At 40.7% G+C, this 12,630-nt stretch overlaps 1 protein-coding gene across 2 annotated transcripts in view; it reads right to left on the bottom strand.

Annotated features, from left to right (window-relative positions):
* Nucleotides 1-12,630, bottom strand: part of DDX46 (DEAD-box helicase 46) — an 83,326-nt gene that overhangs the window by 44,314 nt on the left and 26,382 nt on the right. For both annotated transcript variants that reach the window (XM_031666468.1, XM_031666469.1), the window contains exons 7-13: nucleotides 12,150-12,263; nucleotides 11,301-11,466; nucleotides 10,346-10,466; nucleotides 7,520-7,695; nucleotides 6,476-6,597; nucleotides 2,518-2,596; nucleotides 553-635 (exon numbers count right to left, since the gene is read on the bottom strand). In XM_031666468.1, coding sequence (XP_031522328.1) covers nucleotides 553-635; nucleotides 2,518-2,596; nucleotides 6,476-6,597; nucleotides 7,520-7,695; nucleotides 10,346-10,466; nucleotides 11,301-11,466; nucleotides 12,150-12,263 — 861 coding nt within the window. The remainder of the gene's footprint in view (nucleotides 1-552; nucleotides 636-2,517; nucleotides 2,597-6,475; nucleotides 6,598-7,519; nucleotides 7,696-10,345; nucleotides 10,467-11,300; nucleotides 11,467-12,149; nucleotides 12,264-12,630) is intronic.

Genomic DNA, 12,630 nt, shown 5'->3' with positions numbered 1-12,630 from the left:
GCCTGTAATCCCAACACTTTGGGAGGCAAGGTGGGTGGATCGCCTGAGGTCAGGAGTTCGAGACCAGCCTGGCCAACATGGTGAAACTCCATCTCTACTAAAAACACAAAAGTTAGCCAGGCGTGGTGGTGGGCACCTGTAGTCCCAGCTACTTGGGAGGCTGCGGCGGCAGAATCACTTGAATCCAGGAGGCAGAGGTTGCCATGACTGGTGACCGCTCTCCACTGCACTCTAGCCTGGGCGACAGAGCAAGACTCCGTCTCAAAAAAATAAAATAAGGCTTAAGGTCTATTATTAGCACTCCAATTCTAGTTTAACTGGTGTTGGTCTTACATGGCTAAGAAATGCCAGTATAAACATCTCCTAAAGAAGTTTTATGAGGAATCTGAAACATAAATATGTGCTTCAAGACTGTATGTCCCCAGTCTTCTGTATTACCATGCAACAGAAAAGTGTGTGTGTGAATTTCAGAAACCACATGAACATTTCATTCTCATGGCAGCTACAAGGTTATATTTACATTTCAAAACACTTAAGAAATGTAATGATTACCTGGGGTTCAAAACCCATATCAAACATTCTGTCTGCTTCATCTAAAACAACATATGTCACTCTTCGAAGATTTGTGACCCGACCTAAGATGAGAAGAAAAATAAAGACAAAAAGAAAACTAAAAATCAGTCCCAATTCATGTTATGGCTACCAAGAACTTTTAAAAACTGTAAAGGAAACTAAAATGCCTGACTTAACCAGAGGGGTAAGTTAGGTATCTTTAAAAAGTGAAAAGAAATTTTGATCTAAAATGTCTTAATCTAGTGACAAATACTTTCTGACAATGGGTATATGAGGCCCTTTATTTTGTCAAACTCGTCTCTTGCATACCATCATAGGGCCTGAAGAACCTGTAAAATTCAGAAAACAGCCCTCTCCAAAACACATCATAAAACTAAGACTGAGATGAAGCATCGAGCCACATCAGCCATTATCTGACAGCATCACCTAGAAAAAAACATATTAGAGATTACAGCGTATGTGTGGAAAGCAAGTTCTAGTGCTATTTTAGACACAGAAAATGCCTCTCTATATTATTTTATAACCTACTTCATATATTTAGAAGCTTCTTAAATGGGCATGTCAAACCCTTAATGAGAAGCTATTTGACAGCATTAGGAAACTAATGTATCACATAAAAACTTTAAATACCAAAACACATTACATAAACACATTTTCCATACAAAGATATAAATCCCAATTTTATTAAGTGAACCCACTGACTTAAATAAATGCCAACTGGCTTCCTAACCAGTGAAAACAAAATACATACACAGGAAATCTCTTCTAAAATATTAACACAAGCATTGCTATCAACTGTTGAATCAATCTCCTGGCAAAAACATGTACAAAAAGTTATTTAAAAATAGACCAAAATGACAGATAAGAGAAAAAGGTAAAATTAATCAAGATGAATTTCAGGAGGAGACTTAATGCAGCATTGAGAAAAAAAAAAACAAGGGATTATTTATCAGCATTCAAATCAAAACTTTCCATATGCTAGACAAGCACAAAGACTTCTCAAACAATTTTGATGTCACTTTGCCAACTTCATGTACAATTAGAATTAAGTTCATACAGAAATTCAAGCAGAATACTATTAGAAACATGCACTAACTCACAGTTTTTAACACTCTATTATGTACATACTGAATATTGCAATAGAAACCTCTGAGAACATTTTCTTCAAAAAATAAAAAGTGCCAAAATAAGTGCTATCTAATATTTAAGTATTCCACACTAGCATTTGTAGCCCCAATTAGTTTTGCAAGGTCGGGAACAGCATTAAATTACCTACCTTTGATGGTTTAAGTCTCGGAAGCCCAGTTCTATAAATCTTGAAGGGCCTTTCTCCACAGAAGTTAAATAATGTCAACAGTTTAGTAAGAGTTTTGATAGGGAATAATTTAACAAAGCATAACATTTGAGCTACAAACATGCAATATTTACAAAAGATAAAATTTCTTGAAGCTGCAATATCTTAATTTATGTAGTATTGTAAGAAAATACTAGCTCATGTGGAGAAAAAGTCTAAATGTTGTAATAAAGAAAAGGCTACTACCCTATTCTTTTACTAAGCAAAGCCAGGCCAAAAATGGATTAAGAATTCAAGTTATGATCAAACAGAGTTACTTCTGAAAAAAATTTTTAAATTGCAAAAATATCATTAATGTTTATAATAATCAACTTGTTCCAATACAAGTTTCTTTTTGTTTTTTTTTTTTTTGAGATGGAGTCTCGCTCTGCCACCCATGCTGTAGTACAGTGGGGTGATCTTGGCACACTGCAAGCTCCGCCTCCCGGGTTCAAGCTCCCAAGTAGCTGGGACCACAGGCTACAAATTTTAAGATACTGCAACTTTAAGAAGAAATATAGAAACCCTTTGTTGGTTTCTTGCATCTGTTTTAACAAAAAAATGTAAAGAATTCAAAAAGGAAAGACACCAAAAAAATACCCCTGACTTACCACTGTTAGCCGCTAACATGTCAATCATTCGACCAGGTGTGCAAACAATAATTTCAGCACCTCTTTTCAGCTCAGCAATCTAATAAAAAAGATGAAACTTAATAGTCTATCACTAATGCTTACTTAAACACTAAAAAATATTACATTTAGTTCTTGCCTAGTCTGGTAAGAAGACTTCAAAGCCTCCTGCCTAATTATTTTGAATCTTGGGGCACTACTAAAGAAACAGCAACGGCCAGACGCAGTGGCTCACGCCTGTAATCCTAGCACTTTGGGAGGCTGAGGTAGGCAGATCACGAGGTCAGGAGATCGAGACCATCCTGGCTAACACGGTGAAACCCCGTCTCTACTAAAAATACAAAAAATTAGCCAGGCGTGGTGGCAGGTGCCTGTAGTCCCAGCTACTCGGGAGGTTGAGGCACGAGAATAGGGTGAACTTGAGAGGCGGAGCTTGCAGTGAGGTGAGATCGCACCACTGCACTCCAGCCTGGGTGAAAGTGTGAGACTCCGTCTCAAAAAAAAAAAAAAAGAAAGAAAAAAACAGCAACAACGTGACCACATAGTGCCATAAATTTGACACAAATAAAAACTAGAGAATTTTGCAAATTGGATTTGCCACTATCCCTCAAAACCAAGAAACAAACTTAAGAAAGCAGTTAAAAAAAAAAAAAAGTGATCATCTTTGAGCCCAGGAGTTCAAGGTTGCAGTGAGCTATGATCACATCCTTGCACTTCAGCCTGAGCAAGAGCGAGACCTTGTCTCAGAAAAGAAATTTCGAAGTGACCACATAGACTAGCGTTTTTCAAATTGAGGATTGCCACATTAGTGAATCATTAAATCCTTTAACAGTCATAATCAGCTTTTTTTTTTTTTTTTGAGACAGGGTCTCATTCTGTTGCCCAGGCTCTGTTGTCCAGTGCAGCAGTGTCATCATAGCTCACTGCAGCCTAGATCCTGGGCTCAAGAGATGATCACTTTTTTAAAAAAACTGCTTTCTTAAGTTCGTTTCTTGATTTTGAGGGATAGTGGCAAATCAAATTTGCAAACTTCTCTAGTTAGCCACTAGCTAGGACTACAGGCACTCGCTAATTTATTTACTGTTTTAAGAGATGGGGTCTCACTATATTGCCCAGGTTGGTCTCAAACTCCTGGACTCAAGTGATTCTCCCATTTCAGCCTCCCAAAGTGCTGTGATGATTACAAGTATGAGCCATAGTGCTCAATCACAACCAGCATTTTTTAAATGAAATAGAATGCAAAATACCGGAAGTCCCTTAACATCATAAAACTTTTGTTTGGCATTTATATAAATACAATGTGCAAGCATGTACCATGTTGTTTTGTAAGTATATTTCTACAAACTATAGTCATGAAAAATCATAAACTTAGAAAATGAAGTTCAAGTAATTAAAATAGCACTGGAGTTAACAAAAGCAAATATTCTTGAAGTGTGTTCTTGTAACAAGAGTCCTAAGAAACAGTTTTGTAGTTAAGTTCAGAAAATGACAATTTATCCCATTTATCTAGCAACACGATACACATTAGCTTATTAAGAATTAAGAAGTCTTACAGCAAAGAAACTGGTTTTAACTTTTTATACTCCAACGTTTCCAAAACTTATCCAACCACAGAACCTACTTTTTTGCCTTCTTCTACTCAGGCAAAATATCTGAAAACTATTTCATTCTTTAGAAGACAGCTGAAGGGATGGTCATAGTGGCTCACGAGGGAAGCTGAGGCAAGCAGATTGCTTGAGCCCAGGAATTCGAGACCAGCCTGGGCAACATGGCAAAAACCTCATCTCTACAAAAAAATACAAAAATTAGCCGGGTGTGGTGGCATGCATCTGTGGTCCCAGCCACTCAGAAGGCTGAGGAGGAAGGACTGCTTGAGCCCAGGAGGTCACAGATGCAGTGAGCCAAGGTCACACCACTGCACTCCAGCCTGGACAACAGAGCAAGATGCTGTCTCAAATAAAACAGAACCAAAAAAAAAAGAAGAAAAAAACACCTCTGATATTAATGCATCCCAGTAATCACCATCACTTTTCCCCCCCGAAGATGGAGTCTTGCTGTCTCCCAGGCTGGAGTGCAGTGGCGTGATCTCAGCTTACCACAACTTCCGCCTCCCAGGTTCAAGTGATTTTCCTGCCTCAATCTCCCAAGTAGTTGATATTATAGGCACGCACCACCACACCAGGCTAATTTCTGTGTTTTTAGTAGAGACCGGGGATCTCGCCATGTTGGCTAGGCTGGTCTTGAGCTCCTGATCTCATGATCCACCCGCCTTGGCTTCCCAAAGTGCTGGGATTACAGGCGTGAGTCACCGTGCCTGGCCACCATCACTTTTTAAAGACGTCAGCATAGATTATAGAAAATAAATGCTCAGAGATCAGAGACCTAGGTTCCAGGACAAACTCTAGAACGTATTAACCTAATTGGTCAACTTAATAAATCTTTCTGAATATCTCCTCATATGTAAAATAAAAAAAAAAATCTGCCTTCTCAGGCAGGGGAAGAGGGAGGAGGGATAATCTATGTAAAAATGACTCAAAAATTCTAATACAGCATTAACATAATATGTTCTTTTTTGTCACAACTATATTGGGTCATAATTAACAAAAATTATATATATTTAAGGTGTACAACATGTTTGATAAACATATACACTATGAAATGATGACCACAATCAAGCTAATATATCCCCTTACATAGTTACCAATATTTTCTTTTGTGGTAAGAACATTTAAGATCGGTTGGGCGCAGTGGCTCATGCCTGTAATCCCAGCACTTTGGGAGGCCAAGGCAGGAGGATCACTTGAAGTCAGGAGTTCAAGACCAATCTGGCCAATATGGTGAAACCCCATCTCTACTAAAAATACAAAAATTAGCCAGGCAAGGTGGCGAACACCTGTAGTCCCAGCAACTTGGGAGGCTGAGGTAGGAGAATCGCTTGAACTGGGGAGGCGGAGGTTGCAGTGAGCCAAGATTGCGCCACTGCACTCCAGCCTGGGTGACAGGGTGAGACTCCACCCCAAAACGAAAAAAAAAAAAAAGAACATGATGTGAGATCTACTGGCTTAGCAAATTCTTCAGCATACAATATAATATTAACTAGTCACCATGCTGTACGTTACATCTCCAAAGGTATTCATTCTGCATGAAATAACTAATTCTTACTATTATTATTTTTTTTTTTTTTTTTTTTTGAGACAGAGTCTCGCTCTGTAGCCCAGGCTAGAGTGCAGTGGCCAGATCTCAGCTCACTGCAAGCTCCGCCTCCCGGGTTTACGCCATTCTCCTGTCTCAGCCTCCCGAGTAGCTGGGACTACAGGCGCCCGCCACCTCGCCCGGCTAGTTTTTTTTTGTATTTTTTAGTAGAGACGGGGTTTCACCGTGTTAGCTAGGATGGTCTCGATCTCCTGACCTCGTGATCCGCCCGTCTCGGCCTCCCAAAGTGCTAGGATTACAGGCTTGAGCCACCGCGCCCGGCCTTTACTATTATTTTTATACCTCATTTTTATTTTTTTTTTTTTTTTTTTGAGACGGAGTCTGGCTCTGTCGCCCAGGCTGGAGTGCAGTGGCCGGATCTCAGCTCACTGCAAGCTCCGCCCCCCGGGTTTACGCCATTCTCCTGCCTCAGCCTCCCGAGTAGCTGGGACTACAGGCGCCCGCCGCCTCGCCCGGCTAGTTTTTTGTATTTTTTAGTAGAGACGGGGTTTCACCGTGTTCGCCAGGATGGTCTCGATCTCCTGACCTCGTGATCCGCCCGTCTCGGCCTCCCAAAGTGCTGGGATTACAGGCTTGAGCCACCGCGCCCGGCCTATACCTCATTTTTAAAATGATTTTAGAAGCAATCACTATTCAAAAAACTAAAAGTAAAAGTCACTCTTTTACTTTATTGAATCTTCCAACTTGAGAAAAGAATGGAAAACATGAATATTTCTTATGTAACTACCTGCTCACTGATTCCTGTTCCTCCATAAACACAGACCACTCTAAGTCCCAAAGTCTTGGAAAACTTCTTACACTCTTTAGTAATCTGTAAAGCCAGTTCTCGAGTTGGAGTCATGATGACAGCTGGAAAGATAAATACATCAGTAGCCTAACCACCAAAATTCTTAAGGCTATGCTTTAAAGTATTCAATTTCACCTCTACAATAAAGTTCAGATTGTTTCACCTAATATTTTTTGTTATGCATCTCTGAAAACTATTTCAAAAGTTGTATAACAGCAGAGGTTGTGGGGAAGGATAAGTATAAGCAGAGTTTAAAAACATGCTAAAAGAAGAAAAATGACAGTTAAATGCCTCATCCAACCCTCAGGAAAACAAATACTTGGTTCAATAGAACGCAAATAGTTTTCTAATGCAAATCACAGATCAAAGAAAATCAAGTGACTCACTGTGCCACAGAAGCCATACTGTTGCTTCCAGAAACAACCTTGGTCTGAGGGGCACAGACGGAGGAGAGAGATACTATGCCCCGTGTTCCTAAGAGAAAAGCTGAACAACTTTCCAAAACCCTATTCAACTTTGCAAGAGTTATCTCTGCCAAGATGAATCAAGAAACCAGAATCTAAACAACTAATCTTGAATGAAATGCTGGCATTATAGCCTGTTAAGGCCAAAAACTACCTAGGAAAATATGTTTCCCTAGTATATTCCATGTTGCCTTTACATATCTATTGATACCAGGCTAACAAACCTCAATATAAATAAACAGATAGATGCACGAGGAGTCTACCTGCCAAGTCAGAGTTTAAAAACTGAGCTGTGCCAGGTGGGGCTGTTTTTGTACTTCTGAGATGTCACTCCAGAGCTCTGAAGATTCTCACTCCACCTGCTGGTAAGGGGAAATCAGCCCCAAAGTGCCAAATTGATAAAGAAAATGTACATAAAGACATCTTCATTGTCATAATTAAGAACATTATAAACTATAAGGTCTTTCTGTTTGACAACAAAGCTGTTATTTGAAAAATAGTTTAACGAAAATAACTGTACCTATTGGCCCCTCTCCTTCTTCTAATGACCTCTGATCCATGATGTGTCTAAACATGGGCAACAGAAAAGCAATGGTCTTTCCACTTCCTGTTTTGGCAATGCCAATCAAATCTCGTCCAGACATTATAGCAGGAATAGCTTGGGTTTGGATGGGCGTGGGCTTTTCATAGCCATGCCTTAAAAAGAAAACCAAAGGAAGATAAGGTAAGAATTGAGATTGCTGGGCCCCAAAGAGGTCCCATATGTTCCCATAAAAATAAACTTCCAAAAGGCTGTATATATTCATACAATAAAATACTATTTGGCAATAAAAAGGAATGAAGTACTAACACATTCTACAATATGGACTAACCTTGACAACAACATGTAAAGTGAAAAAGGTCAGTCACTAAAGACAAAAATTGTTTGATCCCATTTACATGAAATGTTAGGAATAGCCAAATCTATTCTAGAGACAAAAAGTAGATTAATGGTTGCCCAGGGGTGGGGAGAGGGGAGAAGACTGACTACTAATGGACAAAAGTTTCTTTTTGGGATAATGAAAAATTTAAAAATCAGGCAGGGCGCAGTGGTTCATGACTGAAATCCCAGCATTCTGGGAGGCTGACACGGGAGAATCATTTGGGGCCAGCAGTTCAAGACCAGCCTGGTCAACATAGTGACACCCCATCTCTTAAAAAAAAAAAAGGGGGGGCCAGGCATGGTGGTTCATGCTGTAATCCCAGCACTTTCAGAGGCCGCGGCGGGTGGATCATCTGAGGTACAGAGTTTGAGACCACCCTCACCAAAATGGAGAAACCCCGTATCTACTAAAAACACAAAATGAGCCAGGCGTGGTGGCGCATGCCTGTAATCCCACCTACTTGGGAGGCTGAGGCAAAAGAATCGCTTGAACCCGAGAGGTGGAGGTTGAGGTGAGTGAGATAGAGCCAATGCACTCCAGCCCGGGCAACAAGAGTAAAATTCTGTCTCAAAAAAAAAAAAAAAGGTTGGGCACAGTGGCTCATAGCTGTAATCCTAGCACTTTGGGAGGCCGAGGCAGGCAGATCACCAGGTCAGGAGTTTGAGACCAGCCTCACATGGTGAAACTCTGTCTCTACTAAAAATACAAAAATTAGCCAGGCGTGGTGTGGCAAACACCTGTAGTCCCAGCTACCTGGGAGGCTGAGGCAGGAGAATCATTCGAACCCGGGAAGCAGAGGTTGCGGTGACCCGAGATCACACCACTGCACTCCAGCCTGGGCAACAGAGTGAGACTCTGTCTCAAAAAAATAAATAAATAAAATCAAAAAACAAAAAAAAAAAAAATTCAAAAAAAATTTCCAAAAATTAGGCTATTGTAATGGTTGCAAAACTATAAAAATACACTAAAAAAACATTAAGTTGGCTGGGCGCGGTGGCTCATGCCTGTAATCCTAGCACTTCGGGAGGCTGAGGCGGGTGGATCATGAGGTCAAGACATCAAGACCATCCTAGCCAACACGATGAAACCCCGTCTCTATAAAAAATACAAAAATTAGCCGGGCGCAGTGGTACATTCCTGTAATCTCAGCTACTTGGGGGACTGAGGCAGGAGAATCGCTTGAAGCTTGAACCCAGGAGGCAGAGGTTGCAGTGAGCCTGGATTGCGCCACTGCACTCCAGCCTGGTGACAAAGCGAGACTTGTCTAAAAAAAAAATATATATATATATATATATATATATGTGTATATATATGTAAGTTGCATAATTTTCTTTTTTTTTTTTTTTAAGACAGAGTCTCTCTCTGTCACCACGCTGGAGTGCAGTGCCACAATCCCAGCTCACTGCAACCTCTGACTCCCAGGTTCAAGCGATTCTCCTGCCTCAGCCTCCAAAGTAGCTAGGACTACAGGTTAGCTGGGACTATAGGCATGCGCCACCACACCCAGCTAATTTTTGTATTTTTAGTAGAGACGGAGTTTCACCATGTCGGCCAGGATGGTCTCGATCTCTTAACCTCGTGATCTGCCTGTCTTGGCCTCCCAAAGTGTTGGGATTACAGGTGTGAGACCCTGTCCCAGCCAAGTTGCATAATTTAACCAGCACTTTGGGAGGCCAAGGTGGGGGGATCACTTGAAGTCAGGAGTTTGAGACCAACTTCACCAACACGGTGAAACCCTGTCTCTATTAAAAATACAAAAATACAAAAATTGGCTGGGTGTGGTGGCGGGTACCTGTAATCCCAGCTACTTAAGAGGCTACGACACAAGAATCGCTTGAACCCGGGATGCAGAGGTTGCAGTGAGCCGAGATCATGCCAATGCATGCCTGAGGGAAGAGGCGGGAGGCTCTGTCTCAAAAAAGGAAAAAAATAAATAAAAAATTTAAAAAGCCAGGCATGGTGGCTCATGCCTGTAATCCCAGCACTTTGGGAGGCTGAGGCGGGCAGATCACCTGAGGTCAGGATTTCAAGGCCAGCCTGGCCAACATGGGGAAACCTGGTCTCTACTAAAAATATTTTAAAAATTAACCAGCCGTAGTGGCGCACACCTATAGTTCAGCTACTCAGGAGGCTGAGGCAGGATAATTGCTTGAGCCCGGGTGGCTGAGGTCACAGTGAGCACAGTGAGATCGCACCACTGTACTCTACCCTGGGCACCAGAGCAAGATTCTGTCTCAAACAAAAAAAAAAAGCAGCTGTATAATTTAAAGGGTAAATTTTGATATATAAAGTATCTCAATAAAACAATTTTTTTAAACGTAAGTTTTTTTTAGAGTAAAAATGTAACTCAGGGAGACATTGGTGTGAAAGGACTATTTTGAGCAGCAAGACACAGAAAACATAAACAACCACCAACCACTTACTTTTTGAGGGAATTTAAGATCTTCATGGAAATTCCACACTGGACCCAGGATTTAATTGGTTTGGGACAACCTTTTCCTTTAACTGTAATGCCCTCCATTTCCAATCGAAACACATTTACCTCTACAAAACAAAACCCAGATTAAAAGTTCTTAAATATTGTTCTATTGGTGTCTTCTACTTTTCAATTAGGCATAAGATGAAGAATCTTTAACTCTTATGCCAGGCCCAGTGGCTCACACCTGTAATCCTAGCAACTAGCACTTTGGGAGGCAGACGCAGGCAGATCCCTTGAACCCAGGAGTTGTAAGACCAACCTGGGCAACATGGTGAAACCCTGCCTCAACAAAAAGTACAAAAATTAGCTGGGTGTGGTGGCACATGCCTGTAGTCCCAGTTACTCGGGAGGCTGACATAGGAAGATCACCTGAGCCTGTCAGGGGGATGTGGGGTGTGGTAGGAAATCAAGGCTGCAGTGAGCCATGACTGCACCACTGCACTCCAGCCTCCAGCCTGGGCAATGGAGGGAGACCCTGTCTCAAAACAAAACAAACAATTTTTTAAATTTTTGTATTTTTTTTGGTAGACAGGGTTTCACCATATTGGCCAGGATGGTCTCGAACTACTGACCTCATGATCTGCCCGCCTAGGCCTCACAAAGTGCTGGGATTACAGGCGTGAGCCACTGCGTCCAGCCTACTTTTCCATATTTTAGTAGACGGGGTTTCACTCTATTGCCCAGGCTGGTCTCGAACTTCTGAGCTCAAACAATGTGCCCACCTCAGCCTCCCAAAGTGCTGGGATTACAGGTGTGAGCCAACGCACCTGGCCAATTAATTTTTGATCATTTTAAAAATATTTCCAAAACACCCTCCTTCATCAGACACTATCCACATTTCTCTTGAGTAATGTGAAATGTATCCTCTTCTGTTAGTAAATGAAAAAATGGAATTTTACCTTCTTGAGACATTTTTGCTAGTTCTGGAACTTCGACATAGAAGTTTTTCCTAAATGGCTCATATTCAATTTTTCCATGATCAACTGGTTCTAGAAGCTTTCGCTGTTTTGTTTGATACCCTGTAAGGGCTGTCTGAAGATCAACTTCCTCCTCCTCTGAAGAATACTATAGTTTAAAAGAAAAAAATTAAAGAGGTAAGCTCATTACTATTTTCCTCTTGTGGGAAGCAATACTCCTAGCTTTTCAAATCTTCCTCTCCTAGAAACTACTCTAATTTTTTTACTTTCTGCAATACACTGTTTGACCCACAAGATTTTTATAGTGCTCCAGCACACTTAAACCTCTTAATTTTAAAATCACCTCAAATGATGTATGTCATCTTGAATTAGAAATACATCAAGAAGCTCCTGAAGAATTTTTCAACTTACTTTTCTTTTTCTTTGCCCTTTAGAAAGTTAAAATGCCAATATAAAGCTAAAACAGTAATGATCAGAGACGGCTCTAATAAGGTTTTGCTATTGTTTTTACTATATAAATCTTTACAATACGTGTTAATGGAAAGAAAGTTAATTCATTGTTACTTCATTTTTTTCTCTCCATATTGTATGCCTGAAGTGAGCTGATGAGGGGCAGAAAGATCATACAGTTAGGAATGAAAGACATCAGAATGTTCCACTAAATAGATATTTAACTAGATACTATACTACTACTAAGAATAGCAAGAATGTCTCCCAACTCTGGGAATTTCTCCTAGTTCACATAAATGAACAGCACATCTCCATGAATGCTTTCTAATAAATGCTTCCAGGATAGTATCATAAACAAAGTCAAAATTAAAGAAAAATCACCTCCATGGCATCCTGGTCATTCTCCATCAGCTCACCTTTCTTCTTATCAGAATCCACAACTGCTTTTTTGGTTGTCACAACAGTGACAACTTTTGTGACTGTTGGCCCAGACTTCTAAAATAAGGAAGAAATATAGAATATTTTGCAAAGCTGAAACACAAGTTATATGACAGCCGAAGCCCACAATAACTGACAAAATTTCGTCTTTAGTTTCTTTTTTTAGTGACATGGTCTCCATCACCCAGGCTTGAGTGGTGTGATCGTAGCTCACTGTAACCTCAAATTTCTGGGCTCAAGCAGTCATCCCATCTGTCCTCCTGAGTTGCTAGGACTATAAGCACATATCACCAAACCCAGTTAATTTTTTTTGCTTTTTGGTAGAAAGAGTCATGCTATGTTGCCCAGGCTGGTCTTGAACTGCTTGGCTCCAGTGATCTACCAGCCTCAGCCTACCAAATGTTCTGGGATTGCAGTTGTGAGC

Source organism: Papio anubis, chromosome 5, assembly GCF_008728515.1.
Source record: "Papio anubis isolate 15944 chromosome 5, Panubis1.0, whole genome shotgun sequence".
In the NCBI taxonomy this organism is placed as follows: domain Eukaryota; kingdom Metazoa; phylum Chordata; class Mammalia; order Primates; family Cercopithecidae; genus Papio; species Papio anubis.
Note: the sequence above shows the minus strand (reverse complement) of the source record. Positions and strands in the feature narration are given on the sequence as shown.